The sequence below is a fragment of the Tyto alba genome, unplaced genomic scaffold (assembly GCF_018691265.1).
Source record: "Tyto alba isolate M040663 unplaced genomic scaffold, T.alba_DEE_v4.0 Super-Scaffold_18, whole genome shotgun sequence".
Lineage (NCBI taxonomy): Eukaryota > Metazoa > Chordata > Aves > Strigiformes > Tytonidae > Tyto > Tyto alba.
The window spans coordinates 6,233,336-6,259,877 of record NW_024881280.1 but is presented as its reverse complement, the minus strand read 5'-3'; the positions used below and the strand labels follow the sequence as shown (position 1 = coordinate 6,259,877).

Genomic DNA, 26,542 nt, shown 5'->3' with positions numbered 1-26,542 from the left:
CCTTCCTCCCCCCGGCCCCGGCTGCCGGCCCCGCCTGCCCCGTGCGGCTCGGGGTGCGGCGGCGGCGTGTGGAAAGTGCCGCCGCGGACATGCAGGCACCTCCCTCCACCTCCTCTTCCTCCTCCTCCTCCCCTCCCTCCCTCCCTCCCTCCACCCGCAGCGGATGAAAACAAACAGCGGCGGCGATGGCGGCGCGGCGGAGGCCGCGGCTCTGAAGGCAGCGGCAGCCGCGATCCCCGCCGCCGGCCCGGGAGCGAGAAGGAAGAGGAAGAGGAGGAGGAGGAGGAGGAAGGCGCTGGCCAGAGCCCTCACGGCGTCCGCAGCGCTTTGAGGCGCCGGTAGCGGGGCCGCGAGGATCTCAACCCCCTCGCCCTCCCCGCTCCGTCCCCGGGCGAGGCGCTGAGGAGACGCCGGGGCGCGGCGGGGGCGCGGGGCGGCGGGCCCCCCCTCGGGCAGCCGGGCCTCCGCGCGGGATGAGCCGCCCCCGCGCAGGTACCGGGGGGTCCTGGGGCCGGGCGGGGGGCAGGGGGGGCCGGGCTCAGCCTTTGGCTGCGGCTTCGTGTCTCCGTTTTGCTGTGGCCCGGCTGCTCGCTGACACCGGGGGCTGCTGCCGCCGCGGCAGGGCCCGGCAGGCCCGGCTCGCTTCTGGAGGCTGGGAAGGATGCGGCCCGCCGACATCGCCAGCCGGTGCCTTTAAAAGCCAAAGTGCTTCCGCGCTCGTTAGAACTTCAGGCCCCGCGGCCCGCTGTGGTAGTTTTCCTGTGAGTTTTGCTGTCTGCGAGGAAGGGTCGGGGGTTTTGCAAATCACCGCGTCTTTCTTTCCTGTTAGAGCCGTGGTGCTGAGGGCACTGCCAGAGTCGTGCCCGCCGGTTGGGTGGGAGCAGAGAAACCTTCCGTGTCAGTGAACAGGTAGAAAAGGGACACTTTGGACTTAGCCTACAAACTGCCTGCTTACAGATCTCAAAAGTGGTGTGGCGTTGCGAGGGGGAAAAACATGGTAAATTACTGCCTCAGCTGAAAATTAGCTGCCTATGCAAATGAAGTTTAGAGCATCTCCAAATTATTGCAGGTATGGCCTGACCTGGTGGAAACCTCCTTGTGGCAAGAAATAAGTCATTCAGATGAACCAGGCTGTATTTAGATGTCTGGAAGGATCATACAGATCACCTTATTTTGTTTAAATGGTATTGCATAATCTTAACTTTTCTGAGCTGTATTCGCACAAAAGTTGAGACCTGATGATTGTGCTGGTGGTTGTAGTACGGGGTATGTAGAAGCAGATTCTGGTTTAGTCTGTATACTTCGGCCTGACAAACAAAATGAGAGGATGGACCTTTGAACTGACACCATTTTTAGACCTTAGGGAAGTACAGAATGTAACTGCTGGTCAGCAGGAATTACTTAATTTTGTTTTTAAGCCAGCGGAGCTGGCAGTGCTGGCTTTTGTAAGGTAGTTCCTAAGCTGGGAAGTCATTTATCAGTTATGAAATAAATCTATTTCCTTATCAGCAGGAAAAAATTGCCTCTTTATCAGTCAACACTTAACCATATAGTGAACTACAGAGCCTTTGATTTCATTGGAATATTATGTGAAACAGTTTTTCTGCTAGAATATACTCTAGTCTCCTCTTAAAAAAAAATCCATAAACTTTAAAGAATGAGTGACGCACCTTAAAATTTAGAACTGTTCCCTCCCTTTCCCTCTCCCCAGGTTTCTGACTAACCTACTAAGAAGGCAAAGTGGAGGTTAATTTTAAGTAATTGTAGGATACTGGAGTTTGACTTGTAGGCTTGGCCTTGAAACAGAGTGCTGTCTTTGTGGACATCTTTTTATAGTTGCTTATTAATGTGCTCAAAATACCTGCTTGCAGTGAAGCTTCTTGGTCGTTGAAGGGGATGTTCTGTGGAGGTTTTCTTGGCAGTCAAGCCTATTTACCAAAGGCACTCTGTGAAAAGGTTCAAAAGCTTCCATGTGCTTCTTGTTTACCTGTATGATTCAACGAGGCTTTTCTGGAGCTTCACACAGGACATTCTCAGAGATTGGATTTGGGACCTGTATTAAGAAAGAAGTTTGGGAAGAGTGGTAGGGACAAGGAGCCCGGTCTGTGGGGCACAGTCAGGTAACCGGGAACGTACAGCTGGGATGGGAGCTGCTCACAGCCCTCTCCTTACAGTGACAGCCTGTCTTGTTTCTTCCCTCTGGTCTTCTTAATTTCACTCTGGGATAGGAATCGTGAGTAATTATTTTGCATTGGTAGGTATCTGTTTGAAAGGAAAGCACGATGACTTTAAGTTGTAGCAGCCATGGCTCAGAGTGAAATCTCAGAGGAGGGAGGTGATGGAAGCAGCCTGTATATACTTTCACCAGCAGCAATAGCAATGCCTGGTATGTGTCAGGTGCTTCTGCTCCTTTCCCCTTTGTGTATGTGGGTGTCAAACAGACACACGCGCTAAATTCCCATGCAGGAAACGCGTACTGTAGGGCAGGTGTTCACAGGTGCTCGTGGGCACCTGCGGGGTGACAGGTACCCGCCGGCAGCGGGGCTGCTGCTGCCGGCCTGGAGCGTGGTGTGCGGGTCCTGCAGTTCCCCTGGGCTGTCCCAGGGTGCGAAGGGGAGGGCTCTTGCAGTTGGGTGCATCATGCAAATCGGGTGCCATCGCTGATGTGTCCTCCTCAGAGAAGGTGACCATAAATACCAGTGGGGTAGTGGGGTGTGTAAGGCATGGTGCTTGGATGTTAAACTGCTGGATAAGCCTAGTATTCTTCTCTGCTGCATAATCTTGTGAGAAAGAATAAAGCTTTTGACTGAAGAGCCACATGTGGCAGTTCCCCTTTGAACATCTGTCTCTGACGTTTCTGTTTAGAGGAGAATGGAGACAAAGGCATATAAATAAAGGTAACGGTATGAAAATGGACGTTACAGGAATAGGGAGACAAAGCAAAAAGCCGTGTGGCCAGGATGTTGGTTTCACCTGTGAACAGCCTACACGTAAGGCTAAAGCAGTGAGGTATCAGTTTACATAAGGGATTACTTGGTTGAGGGGGAAACAGTCATCTGTGGGTTTCAAACCTAGACCAAAGGTTATTTCCTTCTAGTTGTTATTCAGTGTAAAATTAGACAGCGTCTTCTTTGAGCTACACGTATGCCCGGATACTGGCACTTAACAGGGAGCCATGCTGGCATTGCAACCTACAGGACATGAGCAGTTGAATGAGGTTGGTGGAACTAAGTTTAAAGAATTTCCTTACTGTTCAGGGCAGCTGGTGGCAGCTAACCTGAGGGTACCGAGGCATTTTTGTAAGTAAAATATTTGCTGTAATTCTCATCAAGAATGATTCTAAAACTAAATACTGCGCTACGCCTTAGCAGGTCTCAGGTAATCACCAGAGACCCTCCTGCAAAAATGAGGAGATGGTGGTGGTCAAATGACAGCCCTCAGACATGTCAGGAGCTGAGCTCCAAGGTCCCAGTTTCCCCCCTGAAATTACAGATTCCTGACAGAAAACCTTGCCTGATGCTTTCTGCTCTACTTTAGGCTCCAGTGAGTCAACTGTTGCTGGCATTTGGAGCTTGAGAAGTAAGATTGTGAATCTCCAAATGTTCCATGAACCTTACATATAGTTTGAGATCTTGCAGGAAGAATCCCAGTTCTGCTTCAGCAGGGCAGAACCATGAAGCTCTCATTCTTTGAACCCCGAATCTACGACACAGCTCTGGTGGCTGTTTCTCTCCTCTCTAGAGATACTTGGGTATCATTAGAACTAATTCCTATACTGCCCAGAGAACCGTGCTGATGAGCTGCTTTGTTTGCTTTCCTAACAGACCAGCGAGCCAAACACTGGCCGTTAGTTCCCAAATGTCTTGCACTAGTTGGTACCAGACTTCTTGTCCAGCCCCATGCCGCAGATGTAGGTGCTTTATTTGACAGCTCTCCTACGAAATCAGGATACATACTTCCTTGCACCTTTCTGCAGGGGTCACATAGAAATGCCCTCTTGCTTCTTTTCACATTTACAGCTAATTTTATTTCTCCTGGTATTTAAATGTCAGCATTCTCTTCGCTGGGAAGATGATGTATTTTTTGAATGCAGTATTTTATCGCCCGTATCAGCCATGTTTTGTTGTAGATCTTGGGGCCCTTCAACCCTTACAGAGCTTTACTTAGTTAAGTCAAAAGAATAATAAGTCATTCTCACCTATTTTTTTTTGTAGTGAGAAGTGCCTATACTAAAAACTTTTTTTTTTTAAAGTTAGAGCACTGCATCAACTAAACATCTAGCATGTTAAGTGCTGACTTCTTTTTGCATCCTCCCCTCTCCCCGTAGAAAAGATCTGTAATCTCTGTCTAGCTAAGGTAAAGGCAGGGAAAGAAAGTATAATACTTTTAACGAGGAGGTTAAAATATCCAAAGAATAATTGGATAATGCATCTAATGTCGAATCGTTTGTGTTGTTAGTTCTCAAATTAAATCATCATTTGTAATGAGAACAGCACAGTGCTATGAGATGCAGCATGGATGTAGCCTAGGAACTTTCAACCGTATTAGATGTCCAGCTTTCTTTTTATGGTGTCATTCAGAAGGCAGCACTCCTCTATAAAATGCTCTATAAACTGCAGTACTCTTATCTAGCAGCCCTTCTTGGATGATGATCCTAAAGCATTTCTTAAAATAGGCATTTACTGCTATTGAGATAAAAGTTCTAATAGAAGTTCTGGATGTGCCTAGTCATTAAAGATGATATAGTTTCTGTGTGAACAGGGCTATTAGCCCCTTTGTCCTGCTGAGCTTTAATTTGTATAAATAGCATGTCTTGCTGCAAGTTCGGTCTCTGCTTAAAGATGAACGCTGAGCAGAGTAACCTTGTGCACCGCAGCTGCTCACGCTCACTGACCTCAGACCGCCAATGTTTCTGTGATGAGCCGCGCGCTCTGTAAATACCTGGTGTTTGACAAGCTGCTTCAGGCTGATTAGCTGTCTCAAAACAAAACAGCAACAGGAATTCAGAATGAATTAATACTTTGAAGGCTTATGAGCAAAAAGTACAATTAATGCTGCTATTTAAGGTGTTCCTCCCCACAGTCTCTATATGATTATTAACGTGAAGAAACTGAGAGACAGAAAAATTGTGATTTGTCCCAGGGCACGTGATGTGATGGTAGCAGAAATCTGATTAGTGCCTTGGCCTGCCTCGCTTCAAGCACTGTGCAAGTTCATTGTATTGCTAGAAACAATTGTATTTTGAAAAACAAGGCAGCATGAATGTAGGAGCTAAGTATTTGTTGTCAGAGCATTCAAGAGAAGTGAACAGAGAATTTTAGTCTATCCCTTGGCAAAAATTTGCCTTTTCAGTTAGTTGTAGGTAAATTTGTAGCTGTACAGGTTTACTGCAAGTGCTATTTATTGGAAGTAAAGAAGCGGTGTAGCCTGTTCCAGCAATGGTTTATTATATAGATTTCAGTATCTGCTGAAATACCGCTGGAATACTCTTTTTACAATTTCAGACTCAAAAAAACCCAATGTGGCTTAGTTTTGGCCAGGGCTGATAACTGAAGATAAATTATTTCTGAAGTAGATGCTGCCATATCCAATGGATGGTTTGGTGTAGAATCCAGTCAGTGCGGTGTTGGGGTGTTTGGGGTTTGGTTTTTTGTTTTTGTTTGTTTGTTTTTTTGTTTTGTTTTGTTTTTTTGTTTGTTTGTTTGTTTGTTTATTTGGTTTTTTGTTGGTTTTTGTGTTTTTTTTTTTTTTTTTATTAAGCCAGCAAAATTGGAGAACTTGTACCCAGTTTTATTTGTGAGCCCCCTTTGTTGTTTTTTTTCTAGTATCTTTTGCACTGACTAGATAAACTATTCATATGCGTTTACCCTCACACCCACCCTACAAAGTTCTTAGCATGTTAGGATTTTTGACAGACAGACCTTTGGTGCTAATCATTTCTTTTGAGGTAGCCTCTAACAGCAAAATATTTTGAAATCTTGAAATCCAAACAGAAAGCTGAAGGAAGACTTCATTCCCACGCCTGTGCTGTATTTCAGATTGCCATATGCAATGGACACTGATCTCAGTTCCCAGGACAGGAAGGACCTAGACAAGTTCATCAAATTTTTTGCTTTAAAGGTAACCTTTTCTCCTGAGGGCAAATGCCTTTGGTTTGGTTTGGTTTTGTTTTGTTTTTTTTAAGAAAAGCCATACTTGCTGTAGCTAGAGTAACAGGGTTGGGGTTTGTTTTTTTTTTTTTTTTTGTTTTGTCTTGTTTTTGCTAAAGACCAAAGCAAGAAAAGCTGATGTCAAATTTGGGAGATTTCTGAGAATAACTAGAAAAACGCCTTTTCCCCACTTTTTCTACCTTCTAATCCTCTTCCTTCCCCCAGAAGTGTCCTGCTGTAGAACCAGTTATAGGCACTTCACACCCCTGTCAGCTTTGGGCTGCTATCAGCACATCTAACCATCCAGCTGTTAGGTGGTATCTTCTGTTGGGCTCTACTCTTACTTTTCAGCCTATCAAAATTTTTATATTACATTCAAAACCAATAATACCAGAATGTTTTTTTGAATTGTGTTGTTACGTAATTATAAAATTCAGCCTCACTTGGTACACAGATGCAAGTAGATACTCTGACAATGGCTATGTTGCAAATTTACAGATTCACTTGACCTTCGTTTAGGTGTCCGGGTTCAGGATCTAGTTGTAAATTTTTTTCAAACACTTCATGTTATTACAGAGAAAGGTCAGCTTAAAGTTATTTTCTGTCTGAAATACATTTACCTGTTATATGTAATTATTTAAATTGATTAGACCTGAAGTTAGCATAGCAAACTCTACTTTTCTACATCTTGGTCAGCCCTTTCATTTTTTTGCTTGGAATTTGTCTAGCTCAGGTTTTGAACTGATGGTTCTGCTGAGCTTAAAACATGAGTGTGTATCTTTTCCTTTCTGTTCCAGACGGTACAAGTAATTGTCCAGGCCCGACTTGGAGAGAAAATCTGTACCCGATCATCATCCTCCCCAACAGGCTCTGACTGGGTAAAGTCAGGGTTTTTAAAGTAGCTCAGGAACTGTTGGGGGTTTTGTTTGTGTGTTTGCACATGTGTTCACATTGAGAACAGGATGTAGTAGTTAGTATTTTGCAGACTATAAAAACTATTCATAGAATAGCTACTATATTCAGTTATGTTCATTGGTGGTGTGTCTGGGTTTGGTTTTTTTTTTTTGTTGTTGTTCACATGCAACATGTCACTCTGGGCTGATTAGAGGAGAGATAAATTATACCTCTCAGCAACTCCTGCCAGCTAAAGCGCATTTCCAAGGTCTGATGGGGGTGGGGTGATGAGTTCTTTTCTGTCAGAAGTTTGCAAGTCTGCAATTCAGAACTTTGTAGTAATGGGCTTTATTAAAATTGAAGAACTTCAGATAAGCTGTGGGTGAAGACAGGACTCAAGTGAGAGAAAATTAACATGATTTTTATGCCCGGATCAAGAAAAACATTTGAATTAGCAGCCAAGGAAAGGTTTGCAAATATAAAAAGCCCTAAGCCCATCAGGGAACTTTTTCATAAATATTTCAGTGGACACTGACCTAGTATGTTATATATGGGTCTATGAGTCTGTCTGCAGTGTACCATCAGGCAGTTTTTCAAAGAAATAAAAAAATTGAATCATCTCTTTCATTCTGCAGTTCAATTTGGCAATCAAAGATATACCAGAGGTTACTCATGAAGCAAAGAAAGCCCTGGCAGGACAACTACCCGCTGTTGGACGGTCTATGTGCGTGGAGATTTCTCTCAAAACCTCAGAGGTGAGAATGGAGTCAAAATAGATGCATTCGTTTTTTCACTTGTATCTTAAGTCACTTACCAGAGCTCCTGCCCTTTAGTCCAGGACAATGTGAATATATCCTCGTTTATGAAGTTAGGTAGTATGCTAATGAAAAGAACTGTGTTGTTTAACAGAAGCTATTCACTGCAAATATCTGAGGCCAAACATACAGATAATAGAGCAGCAAAATTTAGTTTCTTAGACCATGAAGAGCTTAGCCATTCTGAGGGAGGTATTCCCCCAGGTGATCTTACTGTGCAGTAAGACTTCCAGTGCACCTTTTTCTGTTGTTGCATTACAAGAAAGTGGGAGGCAGAAAAAACATCTTCATTGAGAGGTGTGGCTGTTGCTCATCGTTAATGAGATGTGAAAAGGTTTGTGTTCTGAAATGAGCCTTTGTTTGCCATCCTTTCTCTGATTCAGGGGGACTCCATGGAGCTGGAAATTTGGTGTCTAGAAATGAATGAAAAGTAAGTTCATTCTTCACACTTCCTGGGGGGGGTGGGGGGAAGCGTGCTCAATCCACGGTGATGAATGAGCACGTATCAGCTACGTGGCCTGGGACGCTTCAGAGGGAACTCCCCTCAACTCTTTAATATTGATGTCAGGAAAATAAACTAGTAATTTTATTCCTTCTTCATTCCTCCATTACAATTAGTGTGCTTCCTCAGATACAAGAATTCATATACTTAGTAACTACATATGTTTTTAATACTGAAAAGATGTCTCTGTGTAGTAGAAGCCTGCATGGCATTTTTCAGCAATTCTACAACAGGTGACTAGATTGAAATAGGACTCTTGGCCGGTTGGTCCAGAAGAGGCAGCCACACTGGGGCTTTATTTTATCATTTTGGCAATAAAACGGACATTAAACAATTGGCCCAGACTCATTTTGATTTTAAAAAATTAAAACTAACTCACATGATTTAGTAGGGAACAAAAGACTAATTTTTTTTCTTTGTGTTCTGTAGATGTGACAAAGAAATCAAAGTTTCATACACTGTATACAACAGGCTGTCTCTACTGCTGAAGTCTTTGCTTGCTATAACCAGGGTAACTCCAGCCTACAGACTCTCAAGGAAACAAGGCCATGAGTATGTAATATTGTACAGGTAAGGCAGAATATGAAATTACCCATTTGAAATACAAACAGCAGAGACTCTAGACTTGCACAGTGCAGCTGCAAATGTGGTAAAAAGGGGCAAGTGATAAATTATTTGGATCTGACTACTGATCAGTGACAGAAGAGCACTTTTGGGCTATCCATACCACCTTATAGCCTCCATCTGAGCCACTGAAAGAGAAACTAAGCACAGACTGGGAAGTATTGTTGCTTCCCTACCGTGTTGAGAAGAACACAAAAATTCCACATGCAGGCACTGGTTAAATTATTAGCATCCAGTTGTGCAGTGCCTGGCCTGTATTTGATAAATGCCTGTCTGTGTTGCACATAACTGCAGTGCATACTTTTTCAGTATAGAGTCAGACTCTCTCCTGCCATTCCATTTTAAAGATGCATCCTCATCTCTCCTTCCTGTAGTTCCTGCAGTTTACTCATCCCAATACTGAGTTAACTCTGTTTAGCTTGTGACATCTGACTGGCTTGTGGTTACCTTCCAGTCTTTGTTTTTGGCTTTGAGAAGAGTCTTTGACACGTTTGCATAGCTAATTTAGATGATTCTAAACCTCAGGTTTGTTATCTGCACAGCTGAGAACTTACAAAGAAATCCCAGCCATTTCTTCATTTTTGCCTCCGCTGCTGGTTTGGCATATACTTAAGAGCAGGTCTCTACAGCACAGTTAATATTTTACGCTGTGTGATGAGTATCAGCTTTTAGACTGAGGCCTGTCCGTGAAGTTTATATCTCTTCCCATTTTTGCTCTGAACTGTGGACTTGCCACAGAGGCTTAAAAAACTTACAGAGAAATTTCTGATTAGCCTAGCATTTTCTCTTCCTTTTTCTTTTTATATGACACATCTTCCTCTGACGTAGCTGGAAGATTTTTTTTTCAGATGGGCATTTTAGACACTTCTTTTGGTTTTGTTTTTTTCTAAAGAGGAAAATTAATTCCAGTCTTTCAACTCATAAAATTAAATAAAGAATAATGATATCTGTAACATTATGTCCCTAATGGACCCAATACCTTTTCTTTTTCCTTTTCCTGCAGGATATATTTTGGTGAAGTGCAGCTGAGTGGCTTGGGAGAAGGTATGATTAGGCAACATACACAAACTAGAGCAGAACTGTTTTCCATACCGGCTAGCCATTTATTACTGTTCTTAAGTGCCCCAAGGAAAATTAAGTCTGAGGTTTACATATGCTTTTTATCTGGATCTACGAGTGAAGGGTCATGTGGTAAGGTGACAGGTAGAATGGTGGTGCTTTGACAAAATCCAGGGTGATTGCCATTTTAACTCTGGTGATCTGGAACTGAAACAAGAATATGGAAGTATGTTGATAAGGGGCAGGACTGGTAAAGGAGATTGTGATCTACTCAGGAACAAGAACTTTAGAGCAGTACTTTAAACCAAGATGGGGAACAACATCAGAGGTCTTGTAGATGAAGCCTCCAGCAAGGCAGCCTAGTGCTGCTGTTTTGTTACAGGTTCTAGATCTATCTTTGGAGTTCAGATTGCAAGGGCTACCAGAAACACTGTAGAAATAAGATAATGTAACCTTAGAATAGAAAAGTATGGAACATAAATAATCAGTGAAACTGATAATCATTCCTTGACCTTATAGGTTTCCAGACAGTCCGTGTTGGGACAGTGGGTACCCCCGTGGGCACCATCACTTTGTCTTGTGCCTACAGAATCAACCTTGCTTTCATGTCAACCAGGTGAGAAAATGTGATCATGCCAGAAACTGTTTTACAGTACTGTACTATTAAACCCCCTCATATTATGAGCCCCTAAATCTTTCCCTTCTGCTTACCCTTTCCTGCTGAGGTTCTCCTTCATGGAGAAAACCCTCTCTCATGCTTCAATCTTGCAGCAAGGGGAGTATTTGAGTAGCCCAGAGCCAGACTCTAGAACTCCAAATTGCTGATGCATGCTTGGAGTTGCATGGCTGAATTGTAAAGATGCTCTGGTCCCATTAACAGAAGGGTTTTCTGTGAGGGCGCCATGAATTGGAATGAGAGTAGAGAGAAGAAGCCAATAACACCATTGCTTGTTGCCTTGCAGGCAGTTTGAAAGGACCCCTCCTATCATGGGGATTATCATTGATCACTTTGTGGACCGTCCCTATCCCAGCTCTTCACCCATGCATCCCTGCAATTACAGGTGAGGAAATACTGAGCTGAAGTCATGGGCCACGGTGAAGGCATCAGTTATGCCCAAATACAGAGCCTTTTCCACTATTTGCTGCCTGCAGAAGGGAGACTGGAGGATTAATGCCAATCATGGTGACATGGTTGAGCATATGAGGAAGGGTGACATTTTTTGCCTCACCTCTAGAAGACTGAGTGCAGCAAGCCCCAGTATTTTCCCAGATTCCTTACAGAAGCACTGGGACACAGGGGATGTTTAACACTGGCTGCCTTTAGGAATTTGAAAGCGTAACAGTTAATCCTGCTGTAGAACTACGTGTCCAGAGGCATGCATCTCCAGATGCTTCCATTGGGGAAAGATCAGAGTTTAATTTCTCTTTCTAGATGAGAGGTTTGTCTTCTCTAAAATGCGTGTGAGTGTGCTCAGGTTGGGACCAGTGGTGGTGTTTGACAATGATTCTGTAAAAACACCAGAGCCAGTAGCATTAGCTGGTATAACAAACCCTTTAGTTAAAACACCGAGGGAAGTGTTTCTTTGTGGGTGTAGAAGAGGAGAGCCTGGGGAAAATTAAAGTTTCCATACCTTGTTTTCCTCAGTTCTGCCAAGTAGGTGAGAGCCCTTCGTAATTCTCCTTTCAACTCCATCTAAATACGCTCAGCCTCCTTGCAGTGTGTGTCCCAGTGTGCTTTACTATTTCGTTTGTTTTAAGGAATATTTCCAGTTAGAAAGCTTTTCTTTTCTTGCTGCTATAGAGCTGGTGAGGACAATGGTGCAGTATACCCCTCAGTAGAAGATTCCCAAGAAGTATGTACCACATCTTTTTCCACCTCTCCTCCATCTCAGGTAAGAGAAACCAGACTATTTTTACACTCAGATAGAACAATCACTGCTAGGGTAGTTTGCATACTTGTGCATCAACTGCTGTGCAAATAGGCAGCCTCTTGCTGCTAATTAAAATTTAATGTGTGTGTTTGTATCGTTACACTCTGAGTAAAACCTAATTTTAACAGAATGCTAGGGGACTAGAAAGACTGAGTTACTGAGAAAGATTAAAAGAACCTACTCCTGTAGCTAGGCTAAGAAGTGCTTGAAGAGGCTAGCAGTGTATTTACCCATTCACATACTGATACTGCAAGAAGAGGAATTCAAGAGATTCGTGTCAGGCAGCGTAAGTAGAGGTAACAGACTGACACTAAGAAAGACACACTGAAACATCAGGAAAACGCTTATGGACAGTCATATCTTCTGCATTGCAGAACGGAAAAGCAGAAAAAAGACAAAAGCCATATTTGTTGGACCATCTAAACCAAGTTAGAGCAGCAAGAATAAGCATCAGCAAACAAATTGGGTCATAGCATTGAACTAGAAACTTAATACTCTGTACTTGTACCTACCCATGCAAATTTAATTTCTTTCAGTTTTAAAACAAACAGATAATGGTTTCCTCCAGAATATCGAAAACCAGAAATTCTAATTCCTCCTTCTTTTGCTGTCCTTATATATCTGACTCCCCAGTTCTGTATTTTGAAGACTTGGCCAGATTTATGGTTGTCCTATAGCTTTAAATATTCAGGAATGTTCTGCCTTGTCCAGCCAAGCAGATGGCTCTACTGATCTTCAAAGACAATCTAAAGACTCTTAAATCTCTTTTGCTGTCAATGTGAAACATAGAATGAAGGGTCCCTGGAATGCTCTTCCAAACTGCTATGGGTCTTTCCGCTGCTCCAGAGGAGTTAATACGACTGGTTTAGTAGAATGTATTCTACTGTTTGAATGAGCTTTTCTTAGAAAGCATATTTCTGCCAAATGGATTTGGGGTGACAGGGCATCAGACAATGTTGAACTAATCAGCCAGCACTCACGGTAAGTCTGATGGAATAAAGCTTTTCTTATTTTGCGATACGCAGCTGAGGAGATGAATTTGTGGCCGAGCTGTGTCCTGCCTTTTCACAAAATGGGTTAAATGCAAAAGGTTTCATAAGAAAATTTCCACAGGCTTGCTCATGCCAGTGTTACTTAACAGTAATAGTGTATGTAAATACACTGAATTTGACACTTCCCCAGGGACATGAAGCTTGCTGTCACTGAGGGGAAAAGCTTTATGAAACCAGATGAACCTTGAGGATTCACATTAAGTATGAGCCTACATTTTTGCTTTTCCTGTGGCTCATAGTTGCCATATGCTGTGCATTTATTTATAAAGCAACTGCCAGCCTTTGTTACCACAGTTAGAATCATAAGGCTGTCTTGGCAGAGTGGTCTCTAAAGCAAATTAAAAGGGAAAATAAAAGTTAATTGATTTCTCCAGCTTTCTATATACAACTTAATGTGTAGGAAAATACTGGGAACTGCGTGGTTCTGTAGGCAAATTGTCCAAATCTCTTCCTGCCTTCCCAGTAGAAATGAGGCCTAACCTGCATGACACAGGGGAATAGGTGTTGCCTTCTCCCCATGAGCTTTCATAGCATGTCCGTGTGTGTTGTATAGTAGTCCAAAATTTAGGAGAAAGTCTGGCCATGGGTAATACCCAGAAATGAAGCTTTCCTAAAACTGAAAATTGTTAGTAGGAAAATGACTGGGAGAAGGTGTGGGACTGAACAAGGTTTGGGTTGCCTGTTTTGCATTAGTACCCTCTGTGAGACAGTGCTTACTTTTGGAGCGTCACACCTGCTGATGGATCAATGGGCTTGAATTGCACCTTAGTCTCAGTCCCTTTTATTTGAAGGGTGCAGCACAGACCTGCCAAGATAGGATTCCTCAGAATGCTGGAAGGTCAGGAGTATGGATGGATGGACAGTATAGAAATACATAAAATTTGCACAGTCATTAAAAAAAAAATTACTCTTGGCTTTTTCTGGCATCTGCTCAGCCTTCTCCTTGCTAATTAGCTGGTACTAATTCTAATTAGCTGTGGAACAGAGTCTCTGGCAGTTACTTTCTGTCATCGTTCGCTGGAGTCTAAAATATTACCTGTGTCGAGTGGTTCACTGAGATTGGAAAACAGTTAATTCTTTACAAAATGAATGTGCTTCTGGCAATACTGAGACTTCTGCTCTATGTGTAGGTGTGGCTGCTGCAGCCAAAACCTCTTCACTAGCATTCAGTTCATCCAACTCTTCATAGTTCTTCTCTGAAGTCCTCTCTCTCTCTCTCTCTCTCCCCCTCTCTCACTCTCTCTCTTTTCCTTGTTTCCTCTGTGTGTCTGTGTCTGTGCACAGTGTGTTTTTACTGTCACAAAGGCACATTTTCAGACCCCTCCTCCTGTGGTGACGGACACCCTGAAGGTCCCAGTGATGGGACTGGCCTTTTCACATCAAGTGAGTTGTCAAGAGAATATGCTATACATGGCCAGATACAGTTCTGGCATGACAGCACAAATAACAGGAAAGTACAAATTTGACAATGTGGAATGTTTGTTGTGCACGGGAAAGGCTGGTGAACCCAACATGGGCCAGGCATATTATTGAGACTGCCTGCTTAAATGCCTTTGCAGATGAAGGTCTCCCAAAGACAGGACAAGCACCCCTAAATAAACAACGGCTGTCGCAAGGATTGTTAGTGAAAGAGGCAAGTAGTAAGGCACAGTGCTGCTTGTTTTCTCTGAACAGCCAGTGTCCCTAGAACCTGCACAGCCATTAGTGCTCCGTCCAGCCTCGTGCAAATAAAAGTGCTGTTCATTATTCAGACCCCTGTAAATTATGTCAGCGTTGGCACTGCTAGCGTATCACTCAGAGCTCTGAAAGACATGTTCCTCTCGAGGTCAAGCAAGCTAAAACAGGAAGGTTTTATTTAATCTGCCCAGCTAGATTTCTACCTGGGGTGTGTAAGGAACTTCTCCTGGGTTTCACTGCTTCCAGCACTTCATTCCTAAAGCAAGGGTTAGCTTCCCAATTCTCTTTACCTAGCGCATTTATGGGACTTTTTAGTCTCTACCTGAAGCCATTTGAACAGGCCTTGAAGATCAGCTATTTTAACGTACAACAGGAATGGGTTCCACTGATAATGCAGTTGCTTTGGAGAAAAAAAAAAAAAAAAACAAAAAAAAAAACCCAAACAATTAAATATTAGCTCTTAGGTAAGTTGACGATGGCATTCATGCTTTTTCTAGTATGTGAAACAGGCCTGTAGAGCAGAGCTTCCCTCTGACTGGATGTCAGTCATACCTTGCACAGCCACCTCCTATGTGTGTAGGAAGCCAGTTGTTTTCTTGTCAAGGCCCAGGCTTAGTCCCCTGCAATAGGAGCTTTTTAGAGCAATAACCTTCGTTATTGATTCCAATGAAAAATCTAGCAACCTTCTGCCAGCCCGAAATGCTGTGCTGTGCCTCTGACTTTTCCTGTTCCTTCTTCAGTAACTGATGATTATTCAGACTGTGGGACATTCCCCTTCCCCTTCCTCTCTCCTCTCCCTTTGCCCTTCTTGTTTTTTCTCTTCTTTCTTAGCTTTCCAGCTCTCGTCTTTCCTATCAGCCTGCTGCCCTGGGAGTTGGATCAGCTGACATGGGGTATCCTGTACTCTTTGCTGGTGGCTTGAATGCTGCACACCCTCACCAGGTACTTGTAGAGGGTAGAATAAGCATGGCTGGTTTTGCAACCATTTGTGTCACTTGTACATCTGGAAGAGGCCTTGAAACTAGTGCGTGCATTGGTGTCCTGTCTGTCAGGAATGAAGAGAATGCAAGGCAAATGTAGAGAAAGCACAACTTGCACAGGAGCAGGGAATTGGCTCCTTGGCATCCCTGACTTTCCTGGGGTAGGGGTCATGTAGAAAACTACACCAAGAGAGCAGGCAGCAGGCCTGTTTGCCTGCACCAGCATGTCACTGAATCTAAACACTGGCTGTCTTAGAGCTGCTGCCCCTGTAGCTGTCCAAGCACAGCACTGCAACCTGTGCCTAGGGTACCCTGACAGTCCATACTGGCGTATTTGCATCCGTTCATCAGACAAACAAGCAAGGCTGACAGAAGTCTTTTTCTGCCTGTGATGTTGCTGTTACACCAGGGGTTTGCTGATACAGTGATGGTACAATGGACTGGACTATTTCAGTTGTAGGGGACCTACAACGATCATCCAGTCCAACTGCCTGACCACTTCAGGGCTGGCCAAGTCAAAGCACGTTATTAAGGGCATTGTCCAAATGCCTCAAACACTGACAGGCTTGGGGCATCTCTGGGAAGCCTGTGCCAGTGTCTGACCCACCCTCTCGGTAAAGAAATGTTTCCTAATGTCCAGTCTGAACCTCCCCATGTGCAGCTCTGAACCATTCCCACATGTCCTGGATCTGGATCCCAGGGAGAAGAGCTCAGCACCCCCCTCTCCACGTCCCCTCCTCAGGAAGATGTAGAGAGCAATGAGGTAGTAGCAAAAGGATATGATTTTTTTTTTCCCCCTCCTCTCCTTCAAGCAGAGGCTCTATGGCCAGAGAGCTTTGCAGTGTAAAACAGGCCTGAAGTGGAGAGGAGTGGCGTAGGAAGAGAATAAAAAAAAGAGTTTGTGTTGTAGTGATCACCTTCTACTTGACACCTCTCCCAGCTTCACTGGGGCTAGAGTCCAGCCATATCCCCAAAACCCCACAGCTTAGTCCCTGTGTAATGGAATCTGCTCTGTACTGCACTGCGGTGTTGGCCTGATTTTGAGATCTCTTAACTTGACTGTTCCCCTCCATCTCAGTTGATTGGCCCAGGCAAAGAGGGGGGAGTTCCCCCAATTCCTAGCCAGCCAGCGCATGGCACTCAAGCTGACCAAGAGAGGATGTGCACCCCACTGGATGGAGTCCACTACTCAGCAGCCACTCCTTCTAGTAGGTAGGTTGGTTTTAGATGATCCACCTGCTAGCCCATTTATAATCCTGTTATGATAAAACTTTCTGGTTTCCCCTTTTTATCTATTGTTTGTAGCGTAACTACTGTCTTTTCATCCCCCAAAAGAACTAGCAGCTTTCTCAGATTGGGGCTTTTTCACCCTTTCCCCAAACAATCATCTCGCCCATCTACTTACACCTGCTAGTTGCTGTAACATCCTTGCAACTTGTTATGTCAACTTTATTGTAAATTCTATCTTTTTTTTAATCTCTCTAGTTTTTGCTGATTGTAAAACGACAAGATGAGTCAAGTTCACAAGCGAGTGTCAGATTCCCCAGAGACTTAATGTGAACTGTTACCAAAATCAGTTGTAGTTACTGAAAATGTGTTCACTCTTATTAAGAAACTTCAGGCACAAAGTTACTAAAAGGAAACAATGCAACCTCAAACTGTCCTAAATCACCTCCCTCTCAGCTAATTAAATCCTTCTGGTTTTTTAGTCACCATGTTTATTTCTTCTGAGGTCTCTCTTGGGGTCACAGAGTTCTGAGTCAGATATCTTAAGCAGAGATTTTGCTGTAAGGAAACCAAAAGTCATAATTCCACTAGCACTTTCCTGGGTATGCTAGTCAAGTAGCTCTCTTGCCAGAAGACTCCGCTAATTTTTTTGTTTTAAAGTTCTGAATACCTGTGGTAGGAAGAAAAACAGGTCATGGAGTGAATTACTCATATGGCAGTGGCTGCTGTGATGTCTGAGACTGCTGCCTTTAACCTGAGTGACAGACACAACTCTGGTTCTTGCCCTCACCTCCTGAAAGATCTGTGACTGCTGTATTACTGAAAACATAACAGCCATGAACAGGAATTGCTGTGAACATGCACATTATTAAGTTGAAAGTCCAGCGCCAAAAAGAAAAGCCTATTTCAGTTGGCAGCAACTTTTCGTTCAACTACATAGTTTTTATCCAGCTTTAAACAAAAATCTGATTCCACGGGTGTCCCACTCCCCTTTTGTGCTCGTGACTGAGGAGGAAGGTGGGGTACAAGGACAGAGATTTCTGTTGCTGTTCTTCCAATAATAGGAGTAAACCCAGAAAAACGAGGGAGTCTTGTAAAGCATGTGATTTGTCTATATTGTTTGTGCCATGAGTCACTAATTAGTCTGTTTTCCTCCCCCAGCGAGGACACAGAAACAGTATCAAACAGCAGTGAAGGGAAGTGTGGCTCCCCACATGACCTTTTGGAGACCATCTTTATCCGGAAGGTGGGAGCCTTTGTCAACAAACCCATTAACCAGGTAACTAGCAGCAGATCTTCTCACAGGGCACTGTAATACCATGCTCTTCCCATCTGTTCCTACACAGAGGAGCAAAAAGCACCCCAATGCCAGGGCAACCCCGGAGACTGAGAGAGCATATACCTGCCGGCTGCATTTCCCTACCAGGTCTCATCGTAGGCTTGTTTTTCATAAAATTCTTTTGGGATGTGACAGCCACTGAGTTTGCCCCGTTTTGCCAACACCCTGTTTGGGTATGGAAGACTTGATACATCACTTGGGTCTCGCAATGATCTGCCACTACCACGGGTTCATAAACTGGGGGAGCTGGCAGCCAGCCTCCCTTCCTTGAAGGGCCGTGCAGTAGACCAGTTTCATTGCTGGTAAGCAAGCACTTCAGCTCAGCTAGGGCAGCGTAGAGATCTGCCCACTTCCTACGCCTGCTCTTCTAGACCTTTGGGATGGATGAAGGAGAACTGTTTGAGTTTGTAGCAGTTTGTTAATCCTTGCCTATATTATACAAGATGGATATAAGCAATCCCACCTCAGGGTGTGTACCTGCATTACGTCAGCCGAGTACAACCTATTCTCTGCCTTTTAAGTGAGGTTATCAGCCTCCTGCCTAACTGCTCCTGTGATCCTGGGCAGGCCTGACAAAGACTTTCAATATCCTTTTTTGTGCTGGGTAAGCAGAGCATCTTAGTGAAATTCTGTTTGCTGAATCTCCTCAGGTGACCATGGCCAACTTAGACATTCCTTTTGCCATGTTTGCTCCCAAGAATGTTGAGCTGGAAGATAACGACCCCATGGTAAGCCTCTTCCAGAGGTATAATATGTGCCTTCTCAGCATCCCTGTGCAACATCCATGCTATTTCCTACCTTGAATACACTTTGTTTTTTGAGCAAAGAACTAGTTATTCAGATTTGCTTGGTTTCAGGAAGTCTCCTGTGTCGAGTCTTGGGCTCTCTAGACATGCAGATAACAGTATGTGTTTGCTGCCCCTGCTGTAGCATGTGTTTGTTGTTCAACTTCCTGACTGCCCCCACACTGTCAAGATAGACAGACGTGATCACAAGATCAGTATTCACCGTCTTTGATTTCTTGGGCAGGTCAATCCTCCTGACTCCCCAGAAACTGAATCTCCTCTACAAGGCAGCTTACACTCGGAGGGCTCCAGTGGCAGCAGCACAGGGAACACCCATGATGACTTTGTTATGATTGACTTTGTAAGTGCCCTCATCAGTGCTCTCACATCACACCTGCATCTTAGATGGGCTTCAGGTGCAGGTGCAATGGAAAGTGATGCAAGAGTAGTTCTCAGTGGGGGTGGAAAAGACCCATGAGTTCCAAACTAGAGCTTGGCAGTAGCAAAACTGCAGACACTGATACTCAGAACCAACAGCTACAAATTAAATATTCAGTTCCCTACCAACACCTGGGCTTGGTGTCCTCTCTAATGCCTGAAGGAGCCAGATTCTCTTCCAAGTGCCCAGGCAAGCACAGATCTTGGCTGTTCTTCAGTTATTTAATCTGCATTATTGCAGCAACAGTTGTAATGTCAAGAAGTTTACTGACAGCAGGTAATCGCTTTACCTGAGATTATGGCAAAAGGGAAGCCAGTGTCTCGGAATGGGAAATAACAGCAGTATCTTTGATTCTAGAAACCAGCATTTTCAAAAGATGACATTCTTCCAATGGACCTGGGGACGTTTTACCGGGAGTTTCAGAATCCCCCTCAACTCAGCAGCCTCTCCATTGACATTGGAGCGCAGTCCATGGCAGAGGATTTGGTATGCAACCCTGAAATTTCCGATTGTGAGACTCAATGTACTTTATAAAGCTCTCCCTATTCCTTGTTTGAAAAAAAGTCGTATCTTCATAGAATCCTAGAATAGTTTGGGTTGGAAGGGGCCTCTAAAGGTCATCTAGTCCAGTGTCCCTGCAGTGAGCAGGGACATCTTCAACTAGATCGGGTTGCTCAGAGCCCCGTCCAACCTGGCCTTGAATGTTTCCAGGGATGGGGCATCTACCACCTCTCTGGGCAACCTGTGCCAGTGTTTCACCACCCTCACTGTAAAGAATTTCTGCCTTAGATCTCATCTAAATCTCCCCTCTTTCAGTTTAAAACTGTTACCCCTCATCCTATCCCCACACCCCCTGATCCAGAGTCCCTCCCCACCTCTCCTGCCCCCCCTTTAAGCCCTGGGAGGCCGCTCGAAGGGCTCCCCGGAGCCTTCTCTTCTCCAGGCTGAACCCCCCCAACTCTCTCAGCCCGGCCCCCCAGGGGAGCTGCTCCAGCCCCCCCAGCATCTCCGTGGCCTCCTCTGGCGTCTCTCCAACAGGTCCACATCTTTCCTGTACTTCCCCGCCCAAAGCAGCTCCCTCACCAATACGTTCCAGACAAATGCAAATTTGTTTGTGACACACCTGAGCCTCTGAAAGTGGTGTGTTTATTTTCGAGCTGTAAGGTGGGGAAAAAAATGAATCCCAGAGGCTGCCGGTGACTTGGTGAAGCACGTTCTCGTGCCGCAGCGGGTGGTGGGAATTGCCCAAGGCGCGGCCCCAGCGCCCCTCCTGTTCCTGCAGAACAAACACACGCTGGGCAGAGCGCCCTTCTCGGGGTCACCTGCTGGGTGCTGCCAGAGGACTCCTGGTTTTGCGCACGTGGGAAGGGGAGCCCAGAGCAGTGGAGAGGGGTTGCGTGACTCCAAAACAGATTTTTTTTTTTTTACCTCAGAGTGTGTGTTTAAAGCTTCTTTTTATCTGCTGTGAACGAGCCCTGATCTGCACCCTTCTTTACCCTTCCAGGATTCATTACCAGAGAAGCTGGCAGTCCACGAGAAAAATGTCAAAGAGTTTGATGCCTTTGTAGAAACCTTGCAGTGAAGCTGTTTTCCAGTTTTGCTGCAGCAGTTCCTCTTCCTCAAGGCATCCTGGAGAAAGACGTCAACAAATCTATCGCCCCTGCTCTGCCTTTTGTCTCACTTTGACTTAGTTCCTTCCATCGAGTGAGCTTTCTTCGATTGCTTTCTTCAACAGCAGATACAGCTCATCTGCTGATTCTCCTCAACCACACCGCCGCATAGTTCTGGACCGCTTTCCCTGCTCGCAGTCGGTTTTGAATTTCAGACTTCAGTAGGGACACACAAAGTCAGACTCCAGTGTATGAAACCTATTTTCTCTTCAGTCTCTGTTCTGTGTGGAGGGACTTTGTGAAAAGTTGCCATATGCTTCCTCCCGAGCTCCTATGGTGTACGTTCCCTAGGTATAGCTTCTTGCTAACAGACTTTTTCCTACAGCCTCCGATCCTGTTTTAGAGCATAGAAAGCTTTGGCTCATTTCCAGGGTCTGTGAGTTCAGCAGATTCAACAGTTTTAAGTCCAGGACATCCATTCCGCAGAACGGGGCATTTCATCCTGACTTCAGTGTGAGTGCTGGAGCCCAGGGGGAGACGTCAGCTTTGGGACCTGTGTAATACAAGTTACCTTTGTTTTCCTGCTTCTAAGGCACTGGGTCTGTCCACAGCGGTTTTGTGAGGCCGCCTGTGACGCTGGCTGATAAGCAGGAATGAAACCACAGAAGCAGTTTCCACATTTCCTTCCCGAGCGTACTGACACGCGGCCATGCTGAGCTCACCAGTGTTGACTGTGGGAAGCCTGCACGTCGCAGCTGTGATGATGCTGAATTCATAGTCTCTGCTTCTGAAATGTAACTGTAAATACTAGGAATCCTATTTCTTTAGGGTTACGTAACTAGGAGTCTTAGTCCAAGATTCTTTCCTCTAACCCTTGCAAACCCTCCTGCTTTATCGTTAATAGATGATCTTAAGAATCAAGAAATATTTATTGCTTTTAAAGAAACCTATATTTAAAAGATGTTCTGTTTTCATGTAGTAGTGCGGGTCATTCTGCCCTGGATCACTGCAGACAGCAAGTGTGCCATGGAACCCTGGCCAGTGAGACTGGTCTCTCTTTGCAAGAAAATATCCAAGATATTTATTTTCTAAAACAGAGTTGATTATTCTAATATAATACTCTGTTCTGGGGGCTGTGTGTCCATTACATCCAGTCAGGGCCCACTGAGAGAATGAAATGCACACAGTGGTGTAGTGGAGTGGCAGGGACTTGGTAAAAAGCTGTATTCTGATAGGCATGGATGAATTTGCTGTGTTCTTCAGCCCTTCAGAAAGCATCTTCTTTAAGAAGCACATTTTAGGGGAAGCTTACGGTACTTTTTAATCAGCTGGCTTTTGATTAGCTGAAATTTTATTTTTGTAATGATCTGGCTAGCACCAGTGTGACAGGCTGGCAGCGCTTGATGGTTGATTCGGCTGTTGCGTGTCTTTTGCCTGATGTAAGGAGGGGAGGAGAAACAGTGACACTAAACAGAAACTTAGATAAGGTAGGACGTCTTGTGGTTCTCTCTTCTCCTCCCACGTGTACCTAGAGTGAGCAACTGCAAGGCCCCTTACTGTCCTCAAACACTTTCTTTTTTTCTTTCTCCAGAAGTGAGGTTGTGTTGCCTCCCTGCTGAGGAACCATCTTCACTGCCTTAGAGTGGCTGAGTAACCAGCCTTCTAGTTAGTGCAGTGTGGCAGCCTCTTCAACTTAGCTGCATTCTTAACGAAAAGAGATTGTTCACAGCTGACAGGGGAACCCCCCCTCCTCTCTAGAACACTATTTCTGTGCCACTGCTAGAGCAAGGAACCAAGTTTGGAACAGAGCTTATTGCAAGGTCAGAGCAACACAACGCTTTGAACTTCACCAGCTTTTTTGTTGAGGGAGGTGTTCAGTGGGAGGCCGTGGGAGCTCTAAGGCTCTAGGGAAGAGCTTTATTGAAGGAAAGCTTCCCACCAGAACTTTTTCATCTTACTGAATCAATTCAACTTCTCAGCAATGTCACACAGAAATTGCTTAGTCCTTGCAAAACACGACGCACAAACATTTAAGGAAGCTTCCAAGATAAACAGCTCACACTAAGGCTTAAGTTACATGGGCTTTAGCAAATACTTGATCCCCACAGCCAGAGCCGCCTCGTTTTACAGGTGAAAAGGGCCGCAGCAGGGTGCAGGAACAGGAGGTGCTCGCCTCTGCTCGGGAAGTTGGGCTCTGCCACCTCGTAGGAAGTAGCTGACAGCCAGGTCTCACCTCAGCGTCCAGCCTGTGCCGGGGTGAGGTGACAGCACCTGGCCTGCAGAGCAGCAGCGAGGGGGTCATGCTCTCTTTGTGGAGAAGAGGCCGAACTTCATCTCGCCAGTGCTACTGCTGTCCTCTGCTCACCCTGACAAGCCGGGGCGCTGGCAGAAAGCGTGCCCTGCACGCTCTGCCCGAGCCACATCCTTGTGCTCCGTCGTTGAGGCAGTTCCTAACAGGGCTACAGCTCCCACATCTCATAAGGCAGGATGCCGGCGTGGCACGTTTTTTTTTTCTCTGCTTCAGAAGGCTGGAAATCTGCCTATCTAAGCTGCTAGTGTTGAGCTGGATGGCCATAGCAATAACGAGATTCTCTAGGGCTGAGTTACGTGCCTCTCTTGTGGACATTCCTCAGTTTCAACACATAGTTGCTACATCTAGGCTCTGAGTTCCCTGACCACTGCACAAACGCTCTGCTTCAGGAAAGATCTAGCTGGTGCTGTGGCCTGCCACAGATCCTGTTATGAAGGCTGTTCATTTTAGCAGCTGTCTGCTCGATTCTGTATTAAGGACAGCATGTATGGAGCTGCTAATTTACAGATACTTTGGGTGAAGGGGAAGGGCTCCTAAATTGTATTGGTTTGGAAACAGTCTCCAATGTACTTCAACTATTCACAGAATTTCCAATAAAACTTTTATGTAAGCAACATTCTGTGCTTTTTCTCCCGTGTGTATTGACAGGTCTGGGACGGTCCTGACCTCTCACTCCTCTTCCAGGAAAGGGGATGGTCAGAGCTGCCTGTCAGCAAGTGCAGGAGGGGGCAGGTTGCTGCCTTCGATACAGAGGGTAAAATGCACCAGTGCATTACACCTGGAGTAGCAGCCTGGGGAGACCACCCTACCAGGAGGACAGGGAGGAAGAGACAGAAGAGGTGCCCAGCTGATCCCAAACGCAGGCGCGGGGAACACACACAGTGTTTGGCCCTGGTGACCTCCCCAGTGAGTTGGGAAACAGGGTTATCTGGATATCCCACCCCAGCTGAAAATGTTTGTCTTCCAAAGAAAGGGGTGGGAAGAAAAGAAAAACCCAAGCCACCAGCAGAATTTGTATGTGGTTGCCACTATGTGCTTAAAAGGAGCGTGGGAATGTTTTGATCTGATAGAAGAGATTAATGAGATGTGGAAAGAACCAGCGTGGGTATTCCAGCAGCAAGAAGTGCTGGTGAAAGGGCATGCTGCTTGCAGCATGTAGTTCACGCCTGTCTGACAACCAAACTTAACCCGATGCAACACACGGTGCCAGGCACGGTGCTAACACCTTCCCTCTGAAGGAAAGATAAGATGGTCAAACTCTCTGTGTAAATATAACAACTGCTGATTTAAACTGCAGTGTAAAGGGTGTCTGGTTAGTATAAAGAAGAGACGGTGGGTGAAGAGGCAGGAAGGGGGGAAAAAAATTAAAAATGACTGCATATATTGGAAGCTTCTATGAGGGGCAATATTCCAGCTTGGGGAACAAAGATAAATAGTAAAAGCAATCTTTTCTTAATCTTCAAGAGGTAACACAATAAACTGAGAATCCCCTTGCAACTGTGTCTAGATACTGATCTATCTACATTACGTGCATGTCCGTGTGTGTGTGTTTATGAGCATCATTTCAGGCGCTTAGAGGAGACACCGCACAATGTGGGGAGAGATGAATGGCTGGCAAAGTCACCCAAACCATCCTGCGGGAGCTGGGCCTTACCACAGGGATCTACCCTCTTCACCGTGTCACCAGGAAGACAAGGGATTGGGAAAACCATCAGCAAATTAGCGAAAAAGTAAACAGCCACAGAAGGGTGACTCATCAGCAAGGTCACAAACAATCAAATATACCATCCAATCATGAGCCTGTATTATTTTTATGAAGAAAAATGTTACAGCAGGTAAATTAATTAATGGGACTACAAGGACCATATGCAAAATATTACCTGTGAACAGATGCTAAAAATACCTCTGCCTTCTGGCATATGGCTGACAGCGTGTTAGGAGTCACGCTGAATAAAGGAGAACGGGCAACACCAGGAAGCCCTTCATTGGACGGCTTTATCAGAAATAAAAACTGAAAACCAGCACACAGTTTTAGAAATGCAAGTGTTAACAGCAGCGTTAACACATCGTCCAGAGGACAAGGCCAGTAGCCAGGGCTCAGCCCCCACGGTGATGCTGTTAGCTCCAGTGCCCTCCGCTCCGCCCCTGGCACACACCCTTGGGTTCACTTGTTGCTACAGTTGTATTACTATTTGCAGTAACCACTTTGCACAAGAGCCAAAAAGCTCACTGATGGAAGCAGCAAATTACAGCCTCTAGAGGAAAAGGTAACTCGGGGTGGGGCGCAGTGGTCCTAACCAGGAGGTGCTCCTGCCTCAAGGAGCTAGCGACCCACGCCACTTGAGAGGAGAAGCTGCAGGCATGACCTGGCAGCATGAACTTACCCTGCTAAACCTAACTGGGGAGCCTGCCCGTGGCTCCCAGTTGCCACCCGGTGAGGTGCAGCTGCCTGGGTCAGTGTTGTGGTTTGGGCCTGATCGGCAACCAACCACGGCAGCTAATCACCCTCCCTTCCCTCTCCCCACCTGGGAATGGGGGAGGGATTAGAGGGGTGAAGGGAGACTTGCAGGCTGAGATAAGAACAGTTTAATAATGGCAATAAAATAAGAACAATAACGATGATGGGGAAAACAAAAAGAGATATATAAACAGGTGATGTACAGCGTAATTGCTCACCACCCACTAACCAATATCCAGCCCGTTCCCGGCCAGCGACCCAGAGATACCAAGATCCCACAATTGCAATCCTGGAAGCGAGAGAGCTCCTTCCCAACCACCCCTCCTTTATATAGTGAGCATGACGTGCCATGATATGGAATATTTCACTGGCCAGTTTGGGTCAGGTGCTGTGGCCGTGCTCCCTCCCTGCTCCCTGTGCCCTTGCACACGGGCAGGACATGGAGAGTCGGAGAGTCCTTGAAGTCTCGGCAGCAGCTGAAAACATCAGTGTACTATCAGCATTCTTCCCATACAAAACCCAAAGCTAAATCCAAAACACAGCACTCATCTAGTCCCTGAAAAGGAATATTAACTCTATTTCAGCCCAAACTAAGACAGTCAGCCTCAGGGGAAGGGCCATCCTACACCCATCGCTCACCAGGACAGGGAACCAGTCAGGAAGGAGCCAGACTCCCAATGCTTCATTTTT

The 26,542-nt window shown here is 45.3% G+C and overlaps 1 protein-coding gene across 12 annotated transcripts; it reads left to right on the top strand.

The window, feature by feature from the left end:
* Positions 1-144: 144 nt before the first annotated feature.
* Positions 145-24,008, top strand: ATG13 (autophagy related 13). 12 transcript variants are annotated; one of them, XM_042790686.1, is made up of 18 exons: positions 146-492; positions 6,039-6,120; positions 6,947-7,027; positions 7,679-7,798; positions 8,242-8,288; positions 8,790-8,930; positions 9,988-10,028; positions 10,563-10,659; positions 11,006-11,104; positions 11,845-11,935; positions 14,311-14,409; positions 15,562-15,645; positions 16,762-16,895; positions 18,072-18,189; positions 18,900-18,977; positions 19,279-19,395; positions 19,831-19,959; positions 20,978-24,008. In XM_042790686.1, the coding sequence occupies exons 2-18, from the start codon at positions 6,052-6,054 to the stop codon at positions 21,053-21,055; spliced, it is 1,623 nt and encodes a 540-aa protein (XP_042646620.1). In that variant the 5' UTR covers positions 146-492; positions 6,039-6,051; the 3' UTR covers positions 21,056-24,008. The 12 variants fall into 12 exon arrangements, with proteins under 12 accessions (XP_042646621.1, XP_042646624.1, XP_042646620.1 ...); XM_032993362.2 differs by having other exon boundaries at positions 15,535-15,645; XM_042790685.1 differs by having other exon boundaries at positions 5,994-6,120; positions 15,535-15,645.
* The last annotated feature ends 2,534 nt before the right edge of the window (positions 24,009-26,542 follow it).